This window comes from Monodelphis domestica, chromosome 8, assembly GCF_027887165.1.
Source record: "Monodelphis domestica isolate mMonDom1 chromosome 8, mMonDom1.pri, whole genome shotgun sequence".
Taxonomy (NCBI): domain Eukaryota; kingdom Metazoa; phylum Chordata; class Mammalia; order Didelphimorphia; family Didelphidae; genus Monodelphis; species Monodelphis domestica.
In genome coordinates, this window is record NC_077234.1 from 45,735,737 (window position 1) to 45,748,258 (window position 12,522).

Consider the following 12,522-nt stretch of genomic DNA (forward strand, 5'->3'; position numbering starts at 1 on the left):
ATTGGGGTTTCTGGTCCAGGCCAGTTTAGGGGGATCATGGGCAAGAGCTGCTCCTACAAAGAACTCTGAGGGAAACCATCTAATCCAGTCTTCTTATTTAACAAAGGAGGAAACTGATCCTGGAAGAAGTAGTCACTGGCCCAAGGCCACACAGGTACAAAATGGCAGAGTCTAGAGCTGAACTGGAGCTAGGGTGGCTTTTGTATTTCATTTTTAAACTTAGGCAAAATAAATAATCCCACCCCAAATTCAATTTTTTTTTTCATTCTTCCCTTTGCATATCAGCCTCTCTCTTTTTCTATTGCCCATCTGTCTGCATTTGAAATGTAGATGGTCCTGGTCAGTGTGTGTACATATGTGTATACATACATATACATATATGTGTGTGTACTGCAAGACAGTTCTCCAGCCTCCGATAGAGTCTGCTTTGTGTCTTTAAAAAATTATATTGACAAGCTTTATATAGTTATAGTTTTGTAATAGAGGGTAAAATTGGGGAAGATTTGTGATGAGGGGAAAAGAGTGATAAAGGGAATAGTGTCTTCTCCCCCTCTAAGGCTGCCTTCAGCTTTGGCTTCTGGGTTCTATGAAGGATCCTACTGAAGAGGCTTATGGTGGGTGGTAAGTTCTCTTCTTTATGGGGAGAGAAAGTCACCCCTCTCCCCCTTACTCTCGTTTCCCTCTATTAATATTTGAGTCAGTTCTTGAGTCTTTCTTTAACTAAAATTTACTGGAGGGAAACAGGAAAGGGTACAGGGCAGATGGTGGGTAAAGATTTAGTGTTCAGGAGGGAAGGAGGGAGAAGGGGTCTCTGATTAGCTAATATCCTTCCCCCAAAGTCAAGGCAGATCAGGTTTAGTTCACCTGACCCCTTGGGGTCAGAATAACAAGGACTCTGGTTTTTGGCTATACAGTAAGTGTCCCAACTTCGGATTCAGAGGAGGTAGATGCAAAAATCTTCTTTGTTGGACAACTAATTTCTCAAAGCCCTGTCCAATTACCCTGTTTTCTGGTGGGATCTGGGTCAGGAATCACAGAGAAGATCACTGGATCAAGGAGCCAGTTGGAGCTGACTATCTGGTCTATGGTGCCAGTCAGAAGTCCATTTCCCAATTACTGGATCAACTTAGCTCTCCTCCCTCTCCAAAGTTCTGAGTTCCTTTTTCCTGCCCATCCCCTGTTGCTGTAGAATTCTGCAGCTCTCTCCTTGTTCATTTCTCTCCAAGATGTCAAACCTTCTCTTAAAGTTTTTTGTAACTGATTTTCCAACTTCAAATCTACTGGTCTTTTTGGTAATTCACTAAGTTGCAGTGGTTTAGAACTAAACCCATAGATATGACTGTCCACTCTTGCTTGTTGATTTGTTTCCTAATATAATAACAGTAGCCATGAGTGTTGCTGAGCAATGTGTATTTGGCCAAGACACAGCACTCTGTTCTCATCTCTATTTTCTATTCCCTTCCCCCTTTATCTCAGGAGAAGATATCAGCTATATACTCTATTACAACAATTAGCTTTTTTTTTTTAAAGCATGGGGCCATTAGAATATTCCAGAAGACCCATTTTCCCTAGATGAATATGGAATTTAAAGGCACTCTCATTTATTAATTAAATTAAATTTTAATTTTTTATTTTATTTTTTATTTTTATTTTATTATATTTTTATTTTAATTAAATAATTAATTTAATTAAAATAAATAAATAAAATTAATTAAAGGCACTTTCTCTTTCTTTCTTTCTTTCTTTCTTTCTTTCTTTCTTTCTTTCTTTCTTTCTTTCTTTCTTTCTTTCTCTCTCTCTCTCTCTCTCTCTCTCTCTCTCTCTCTCTCTCTCTCTCTCTCTCTCTCTCTCTCTCTCTCTCTCTCTTACATTCCATCTTAGAATCAATATATCTTAGAATCCAAGGCAGTAAGGGCTAGGCGATGGAGGTTAAGTGACTTGCTCAGCTGTGAAGTATCTGTGGTCAAATTCGAACCCAGGACCTCTCATCTTTAGACCTGGCTCTCAATCCACTGAGGCACCCAGCTGCCCCCCAGAAATCCATTTCAACAATACCATGATAGTGAGGAGTGCTCAGTCAGGACAATTCCCAGTGTTTGACTTTCTGCTGTAATTTAAATTTGACTCTCCTCAGATAATCCCTGGTCTTTTTTTAGTTGGAAGCAAAAATTCAGGCTACTGGAAATGTTTGGATAAAGAATTAACAGAGTATGTCACAATGATCAGGAGCAGCAGAAGGAACTACTGGGAAGGGCAGCTTCTTGGAATTCCCCTCAGTTCTGGGTGAGATATGTATGCCAGTAACTTCATGCTGAGTCTTCTGCTTGGAGATGCCTGGAAAGATGGATGGTTCTCTTCCATCTCTATCTTCTCTGCCCCCCATTTTTCTTTCTCTGTTTGCCAGTTGCCCCCTGTGGATCGGCTCTTGAGGTTCCTGCACCTTCCTTTCGGTTCCTATCTCACAGGCTAGATATGTCCCTTTAAGGTCTCCTAGGTGTGACTCAAGTCTGTCTTCTGACTCAAGGAAATAGTTCTCAGGTCTGAGAGCAAAAACTCATCCTTCCCTCTCACCTACAGGTTCCAAGATGCCAGTCTGTTCCTGTATTACACTAAAAAGTGGTGGGACCCCAGAACTGAACCGAATACTCCAGAGGCGGTTAGATCCGGGCAGTGGAGAACCACTCGTTTCCTCCTTTTGGATATCATGTCTTTTTCAGTTTCTCCAGAAATTAACATTAAATTGGTCAGTCAGCAGTTAGTGGAAATTTCTTTCTATTATCTTTTGAAAATCAAGAAAAACTAGCTTGTTTTCAGTTCTCCAGCACATATCTCATTTTCCATGGTTCATCTATGTTTTCTGACTGAGATCAGTGATCTGATCTTTCAGCCAGTTCAATACACTTGGGTGTCATTTGTTCAGGTCAGACACTTGATCTCCTTCCAAGACTCTACTTTCTTACTCTCCTCCCCTATCTTGGGCTTCTATTTCTTCTTCACTTTTGCCCTACCCTTTCCACTGTGACAATCATTTGCTTTGAGAGAAAAGAAAATCAAAATAGGATTTTCTGTCTGTCATCAACCTCAGATGGGCAGGATCCCAGGAACGTTGGCAGAGACAGGGCCAGGGGAGGAGGAAAAGGTTCACTGTGGGTCTTTGATGCTCTTGTGACTCCACCAAGTCCAAACCTTTCCTGTATTCTGTGTCTGGAGCAAACAGGGGGCTCCCTCCAGGGATACACCCAGCAAAGATGTCCACAACAGACTCATTCAGCTTCACAGATATCTCCCTTCTAATGGCCTAGTCCCCTCTGGAACACAAAGATTATGTCCTGAGCTAACAGCATTTATCAGCTGGCAGCACCACTCAGAGGAGGTGAGGCTGGTGCCCTCCTCAGTCAGCAACAACCACTATCTTCGGGCTTCACCAAGTGATTGCCCAGTCCTCTCAGTTGGACGACACTGCCTGTCATCTTTTCATATTAGCCCATTTGCCCTATCACTGGGGTTGCAGCATCCTTGTTTCTCTTTTTACCTAAAAAAAAAAATCCTCCAGAACTCTTATCATTTTAGGGTTTGAGAGGTGGGAGACCTTAGAAATGTTCGAGTCCTAATATCCTTCTCCATGTCTTGTCACTCTCCTCCTGTGTCTTGGACTATTATTATGATAAATTCCCCCCAAACCTCCCTGTTTCTGTTAAGAGTACCCCACTCTCCAGTCTCCTAGACCTGTGTCCTGGGCTCACTTTCCCTCATCCCACAAAGCCAGTTGATGACTTGCTTTGCTGGCTCCACAGAAGCTCTTATCATCATTCTCTCCACTTGGGCAGCTGTCAGGCTGGTGTAGGCCCTTATTATCACTTCTTGTCTGAATTATTATAACAGTCTTTTAATTGGGCACTTGGCTTACAGAAACCTGACCAACTCTGGCAGCTCCTTCTTACTTCCAAGATCAAGCCCAAGTTCTCCGTTGGTCATTTAAGGCCCTTTATAAACTGGTCCCTTCTGACCTTTCCAGTCTTCTTTACTTCCCTCTGTGGTCCAGCAACACTGGCATGCCTGTCTCATATATTTTTCTCTTCACACACTCTTTAGTCCAACCAACCTGGTCCTCTTGATGTTCCTCACATGTGAGAGACAGAGATATACACGCAGAGAGATAGTGAGATAGAAAGACTGAAACAGAAACTGGAAAGGAGAGAAAAATACACATACACACATATATAATATGTATAAATGTTTACATTGATATAAATATACATACATATATAGAATAGAGGCAGAGAGAGAGAGAGAGAGAGAGAGAGAGAGAGAGAGAGAGAGAGAGAGAGAGAGAGAGAGAGAGAGAGAAGTGAGACAGAGATTTGCCTGAGAGCAAGACTTGTGAATGGTTCAGTATACAAGGCACATCTCTTCCCTTCTCTGACCTCCCTGGGTATTAACCCAGCATTAGGATCACTCATTCAAAGGATCCAATGAATAATTGGATGATTCTTCTGGAATTATTCCAAATTACTTTCCAGAATCTGTCAGCAAACTCATTGTATGCCAACAGTTCTTGGAAGGGGTTAGAAGAAAGAATTACTAGTTCAACACTGGGTACTACAATTTTGGAAGGACAATGATAAATCACAGAATGTCCAAAGGAAGACAAGGAGGATGGGGAAGGACTTGGACACTCTGTCATGTTAAGTGGGTGGAGAGGATGCTCAGCCCAAGTCTTAGAGAAGACTTTGGGATGGAAGACTTCATAGTTATTGTGTTGTAGTATTTGAAGGATTGCCACACAGAAGATGGATGAGACTCATTCTGCTTGGTCCCAGAGGGCAGGAGAAGGAACAATGGGTGGAAACTGCCAAGAGGCTAATTTGGACTTGAAGTCAGGGAAACACTATCATTTAGAGCTGTCCCAAAGTGGAAAGGGTGGTGCTGAGAGTAGGCAGGTCATCAGAAGTCTTCAAGCAGAATGTATAATCTGTCATTCCTTTCAGTAAGGTCCCTTCCCACTCTTTGATTCAATGATTCCTAAGAAATAAGATTAAAGAGGAAGTCTAAAAAAAAGACAGTTGGAAAGTTGCTGTCAAAGACACAGCCCACACATACATGTAGATGATCCCCTGGGGGAGAAAGAAAGATGGTGATGAGGTGAGGGCAGAGGTAAAGGTGGGTGAAATGAAATGTTGGGTCAGAGCCCTTCCTTGTTGGCTCCCAGGTGATATTCTGACCCAGGACAGATTGGGTGTTATCCATAATGAAGAGTGGATGAAAGGACAAACAGAGCTACACAAAGGGTGTAAGTATATATGGAAACCACTAACGTCAGGGATTCACGTTTGAGGGGATATCTGTATTTTTAAAATACCCAAACAAAAAACTCCCAACTCCACAAAAGTCTGTCACTTTACATTAAGCAAGAAACCACATGTTGTCCGCAAAGGGTCTTGCTGCCATTTTGAAGTCACTGCTCTTTTTTCATCATAAAAGCCTGATTGTGTAGGCTACTCCATTCACCTGGGCTTTTCAGAACAGTGTTAGGAGTGTCCTTGTGGTTCAGGTGCCTCTCAATTACTTACAAGAGGCCAGTGTTCAACTTCAATCCTTCCCCACCCCTGGTACAAAGCCAGGAGGCCTCCTCCCACCAACCAGTAGTAGGCCACATAAATCATCCTATTATTAGTCCAAGTAAAATAAAAACAGGAAGCCTTTTTTTTTTTTTAACTTTCCACCAACACTGTATCCCAGGCTCAGACAGAATCTGAGGGAAGCCTGTCAGATCCCAGCAGCCAATCCCCCCCCCCCCCAATTCTTACTTATACCTGCATGTAGCCTACATTTATTTGGGGTATAATTTCCATTTAGTTATATAAGGGGGTGGGGGTTGGATCAGTCTCAGTTGGGGGAATTTGGTCATTTTTCCTTATTGCTCCAACAGGTATTGCTCTTCTTCATTGCACTGGAGAAAGGTGTTCACATCTCATAAGGGGTGTCACCAACTTTGTAGCACCTTATTACATCACCTGATGATGGGGAACCTCCACCCCACCCCACTCATAATTATTTATGAATGAGTTATCTGTCTCTAGAATAGAAGCTCAGTGAGGGCAGAGCTTGCTTCATTTTTGCCTCTATCCCTGCTGCCTAGTCGTAATGTTGTGGAAGAAAGAAAACAGGAAAAGTTTGCAGCAGAGCTGGAGTAGCTGGGACGGCTGGGCTGTCACTCAAGAGAACATTCTAATTGGAATGATGACCAGAAAAGACCGTTGAGAAAGAAGGCGATAAACTGAAATCTAGGACCTTTTTGCCTTGGAGACAGAAAGGAAGAAGGACAAAAGTCCAGCCCTCTCTGATTTCTCTGCTGTGCTAGAGTGACTGAATCTCCAGACCTGTTAACCAATTTTCCCAATCTGAACTATATTCTACCACCCTCCAACCTAGGAATTATTCTAGTGTCAGGGAATCCCCAAACCCTCTTTCCCTCCATTTTCTTATCTTTCCCTTCTTCCCCAATAAACCCCTGACTTAATCTTAGAGAAGAGAAAGTGTATTTTATTTGAGACATCATAAACTCACCCTGAGTTGATTTAGAGAGACCAACAGAGGAATCAACTGGACGGGGAGGGTGGAAGGGAGGAGGAAGGGAGGAGATGAGCAGATCTGATCTTTAGTTATCATTTATCATTCAAATAATCTCTTATTACATAGCATAATATCTGATGCATAAAGGACGCCCAATAAATACTTGCTGACCCACTGATATGTACTCATTTTGTATCTGCTCACGTATGAGCACATTGTCTCCCCGGTGGACTATAAGATCCAAGAGGGCAAGACTCGTTTCCTTTTTGTCTCTGTGCCTCTAGCATCCAGCAAGGTGCCTGCCATCTAGCAGGCACTTCATTACTTCTTGTGGATCAATGGGATGATCATTCAAAGAAGTGAGAAATCTATCCACTGCTTCATAAATTTGCATGGAAAGAAGTTACTCTAGGTGGCAGGAAAGATGGACTTACCCTTTTAAGGAAGCACCGGCCAAGAAACTCAGGATTTTCAACACAGTTTTCCAGTTCTTTAAGAAAAATTCTAAGGAGAAAAATGTAGATGGTTGTGATTGTTTTTCCATGTATAGGTTTAAGAACAATGATCAGAGTTTGACTGGGGGATAGAGGCAAGGAAAAGAGGCCAATGATACACCATACTGTTCTCAAGGTCCCCCTACACGCCCCCAGCCACCAGCATTTCAAAGGGAATGTGTGTCCAACTGCATTGTTAGGCTAAACCCAGGGCCACTGTGTCCTCTCCAAGCCTTTGTGGCAGACAGCCTGGAGGATCCCCAACTCCTCAGTGAGTGAGGAAGGGAAGAGGAGGAACATTTGGGGAAGAATTTACTCCTTGTGTACTTAACTTCCCTGGGCCTCAGTTTCCCCAGCTATAAAATGAGAGAGCTGGATCAGACTCCTGGGGTCCCCTTCCAGCTAGAAATTCAACTTTCAGGGACATACTGCCCATCCCGTCATCCCAGACACCAACTAACTGTTCTCACTGACTCTAAATAATGAGCAAAATGGTCTAAAAAAAATTACATTCCTTTTCATGTGAATTTGATTGTCCTTTCCTAAACAACAACAAAAACAAAAAACAAAAACACAAGACCTTATTAATACCCTTGGTCCTGAGCTATATTGATGAACAGTCTGTTTTTAAATTCTCATTTTGAATTAAATGAAGAGGGTTCAAGGAAAAAAGACATTTTTAAAAATTGTAAGTTCTAAGGTTCCCCTCCCATCCTTCCATGAAAAACCTGCAGTGCAATGAGCTAGGCAATGTTTAAGACTAGAGCTAAAACCAGTCTGGTTTGGCCAGTGTCTTAATTATAGGCTCCAGGTTCCAGGCTGAGCATTACACTGATTCCTCCTAAATCCAGGGAGGTTAAACATTAATTCCACTGGGCCTTGAAAAGTGTGATCAGCAGCCCAGAAGCCCAGGACATGGTCATGGCCACCATCTCTACCATGATACCTTGGATGCCAAGTTGGAGGATTATTGGGAAACTCTTCAACTCTTCCATGACACAGAAATGGAACATACCAAAACTCTATTTCGCATCTCTTCTTTGTCATAGAATTATGCTGGTCACCCAAACCAGGCTTTTGGTTTTATCTTTCACAGGTCTTAGGTAGCTCCTTGTGAGGAAATATGTGCCACAGTAGAGAGAATTACAGACTTAAGAGCAAGAAGACCCAAGCTCAAATCCTTTCTGAGACACATACTGGCTGGGAGGCATGGGACAAAGGTTTAACCCCTCAGTGCCTAAGGCAATTCTTTGAGATTATCCAGGGTGGGAAAGTTGTTATTTGGGTTCGTAGGAGGCATTTCCTGTACCCATGAAATGATGGGTCCCAGAATATGTATATATGCATTTATGTGCACAAATACGTCTATTTCCCATATACACAGGTGTATTTATCATGCATGTAAATGAAGTAATGTCTCAGATTGTGTGTATGTATATATGCATATACACACATGTACATCTATTCAGAGATTGTGTTCTCTGTATATCTATCTGCATGTATACATCAATAAATTTCAGATAGTTCTTCACATCATGGCCATGTGTATGCACAGATACATACATATATACATATATATATATATATATATATATATATATATAGTCACCATGTATATATAAGACAGCATAGTATCATGGAAGGAAATCTGGCCTCAGCACTGGGAAGATCTAGGCTCAAGTTCTACCTCTGGTTCATACTGGCTGGTGGTAGTTGTCATTGTCATTGCGGTGGTGGTTGTGGTTCATTTCTTTCAGTCATATCAGACTCTGTGATCCTATGGACCATAGCACACCAGGCTCTTCTATGGTCCACTATCTCTCAAAGTCTTTCCAAGCTCATGTTCATGCTTCCATGTCACTATCTATCCATCTCATCCTCCGCCATCTCCTTCCCTTTTTTCCTTCCTTCTTTCGCAGCATTAGTCTTCTTTCCAATGGAGCCTATCTTTTCACCATGTAGCCAAAGTATTTGAGCTTTGGCTTTGGAATACGACCTTCCATTGAATAGTTTGAATTGATTCCATTAAATATTGATTGAGTTGATCTCCTTGTTATCCAAAGGACTCTCAAACAAGACGTCTTCTCCAACACCACCATTCAAGAGAATTGATTCAGCAGTACTTGGCTCTCTTCACAGTCCAACTCTCACAGCCATATATTACTACTGGAAAAACCACATTTTTCATTCTATAGACCTTTGTCAGCAAGGTGATGTCTCTTCTTTTTGGCATGTTGTCCAGATTTGCCATAGCTTTCCTTCCAAGGATTGAGCATCTTTTAATTTCATGGCTGCAGCCGCCATCTGTGGTGACCTTTGAGCCCAACAATATGCCATCTGACACTGCTTCCATTTCTGCCCCCTCTGCCTGGAAGTGATGAATCCAACTTTTTTTTTATTGTTTATCATATTAGTTTTTTAAATGTCAAGCTTCAAGCCAGTTTTTACACTCTCTTCTTTTACCTTCATCAAGAGGCTTCCTAATTCTTCTTCACTTTCTGCCATCAGAGTGGTATCATCCACATATATGAGATTGTTGATATTTCTCCTGACATTTTGATTCAAGCCTGACAGGGTAAATCACTAAATCTCAGGGCTTGAGGCAGTACTCTAAGACAATAAATGGCCCCAAACGTGCCCACCTGAATTGATAGAGGGAGTTCCCTCACTGGGATTTGCCCATATGAACTCATGAGGAGATTACCTAACCCTAATAAATTTTAATGACATTTAGTCCATAACACATTTACAAAAGAAAAATGAGCAAGTTAACATTGACTTTTCCCTCATCTTTCCAATTTAAATGATTTCAGTTAAAGATGACCAGCCATTAAAGCAAAAGAAAAAATAAAATAAAATAAAACACTAGAAAGCAAAGAAAGAAAGAAAGAAAGAAAGAAAGAAAGAAAGAAAGAAAGAAAGAAAGAAAGAAAGAAAGAAAGAAAAAAAGAAAGAAAGAAAGAAAGAAAGAAAGAAAGAAAGAAAGAAAGAAAGAAAGAAAGAAAGAAAGAAAGAAAGAAAGAAAGAAAGAAAGAAAGAAAGAAAGAAAGAAAGAAAGAAAGAAAGAAAGAAAGATGACTAGCCCATTGCCTTCTGCCCATTCTTTGTTGGGGCTGAGTTTCTTTCTGCATGAGTCATTTATCTCCATTGGAGAGGAAAATGGCCCTAAGGTGCCTACGCCACCTTCTCTGGGAGGTCTTTCTTGATCTCTTTAGTTGTTAAATGCTCTTTCCTTCCTCAAACTCCTATAAATACTCTTCTTTATACTCAATACCTCCCCATCCATCCATCCAGTAGATAGAAAGTTCCTTGAGGACAGGGACTGCTTTGTTGTGGAGCACAGTGCCTGGCACAGGTTTCATGGGTAGGGTGGGCGTTGCTGGACCTGCCCATTGAAGGGAATGAGAGACCTCAAGAGAAAAATCAGGAGGGAGAACCTTCCAGGGAGGATACGCACCTCTTATGGAACTCATAGATTTCATGGAGGTTGCCAAAGAGAATTTCCTTTTTGTTCTGAAGAGCGACCGGGATCAGGTGATTTAAGTCTGGATTGTCCATTTCTGCCGCATAACCCTGCAAATGGTGGAGAATTAATAAGTATCACAGGCAGAAACACAGAAAGAAGATGAGCCATATTCACCCCCCACACCCCCCCCCCCCGGAGAAAAGGTGCTGACTCGAGAATCAGAGGATGTGGGTTTCAACCTCAAATCTGCACCCCTAAATGACCTGGGGTTGGACATTTATTTCTCTGGGCCTCAATTTCTTTATCTGCAAAATGGGTTCTTCTAGCTCTAAAGTAGAGGTCTCCTGATGCTGCCCCATCCCAGCTGCCAACTGGGAGAATCAAATAAGGAGCCAGAAAATGGGCAATCCATATGCTATTCCCCTCCAAGAGAGTTTAACAGATTTCTATGGACATTGTTCTCCAGCCTCCTCAATAAACCGCCTTCAGAAGTACATGGCCTTTTGGTCCTGGGCCTGGAATAAGGCAACCCCTGTGATTTCAGAGGTTGACCAAAGGGTATGAAAATCTGGGAAAAGAGGACAACTTCTCTGAACCATAGAGCATCATATTGCTATCTACTTCCATGGTACCAACAAGTTGGGCTGGAAATAAAAGTTAGGCTGGGAATAACAAAAGATGGAAAAGACTCTGGATCTTAGCAGGAGGATATGAATTCAAATCGTAGCCCTACCACTAACTGCCTGCCTGACATTGGGCAGCATACTATACCTCTGGACCTTAGTTTCCTTGTCTATAAGATAAAAGAGCTTAGGCTAGATCAGAGGGGCAAAACTCTCGGTCAGAACCACATTACAATGTAATTGGGAAATATTTAATTAATGAAATAAATAAAATTATAATTGAGTAAATATGCAGCCAGCAATGACCTTTTTCTTTTTGAGTTCAATATTGTGAATTTTAAAACTATTCCACCTTAATCAGACCATTCTTTCGAAGATCTGATTTAGCTATTTCCTGATCAATAACAATGGAGATACTTGGAATAACAGAATCAGGTCTTGGAAACTCTACATTCTCCACCCTACTCAGTTTAACAAGATTTTGAAGATCTGCATCAAACTCAAGATTTAATTATCTGCGGAGATGGCCTTCAACAGACATGTGCAAAAAAAGGACAGACCTGTGGGTTGTCCTAAAGTCAAGCTATGTCCTCATTGGTATAGATGAGATGCAGAAAAGTGATGTAAAAACGTCCATATATGGCACATCACTTCCTGCCTCTTTCTCTTTCCCTGGAGAGGCAACTCTGGCTGGCAGCATGCTAGGCTTTCTGACATCTTGGGAGTGGTGGCAGTTATTGTCTGGATTTTGGCGGTGAATTTTGTCCTTGACCTGATTCAGGTTCAGGCGTCTCAGTTGAGCCCCTTTTTGGAGTTCAGGTTGATTCCTTCCTCCTTCACACTCCAAACCCTTACTTTCTAGATCTTCTAATCTTCCCACCCAGTACTAGCCAGGTGGGGGGAGGAGAGAAATCCTTCTCCTTTTCCTTCTCCCTTCTTCTTAATTTTCTCTACTATATCAATTAAATCACCATAAAATTTGGCAGCTGACTTGGATATTTTATTTGGGTTTTTCATTAGGATTTTATAAATAAAATCCATGGCATCCTAAATTAATTATACATTCAGTCTCAGCCATAATTTCACCCTTTACAATATCACTGGATTGGAGGACCTCTAAGCTCTCAATGGATGATTCAATAATCTGTGTGATCTTGGGCAAGTCATTAAATGCCCTCCTCACTATCCCATGCCCAACACTCTACCTGCCATACAGCTTCCTCACTAACAAAACAAGAGAGAAACTACCTCTATGATAGCTCTCTGGTTCATAAAGATTTTCCCCAAGTTTGTATGCCTGTTGTTAGCGAAACAATAATCAAAATATTTTTCAGGGGCTGCATTTTTATGAAATCTGACTCAATGA

General features: G+C 41.6%; 1 protein-coding gene across 1 annotated transcript in view; it reads right to left on the reverse strand.

Moving 5' to 3' along the window:
* The window catches only part of MCF2L2 (MCF.2 cell line derived transforming sequence-like 2), a 306,817-nt gene that overhangs the window by 74,844 nt on the left and 219,451 nt on the right, over positions 1 to 12,522 (reverse strand). The window contains exons 17-18 of the mRNA XM_056808456.1: positions 10,525 to 10,640; positions 7,008 to 7,077 (exon numbers count right to left, since the gene is read on the reverse strand). Coding sequence (XP_056664434.1) covers positions 7,008 to 7,077; positions 10,525 to 10,640 — 186 coding nt within the window. The remainder of the gene's footprint in view (positions 1 to 7,007; positions 7,078 to 10,524; positions 10,641 to 12,522) is intronic.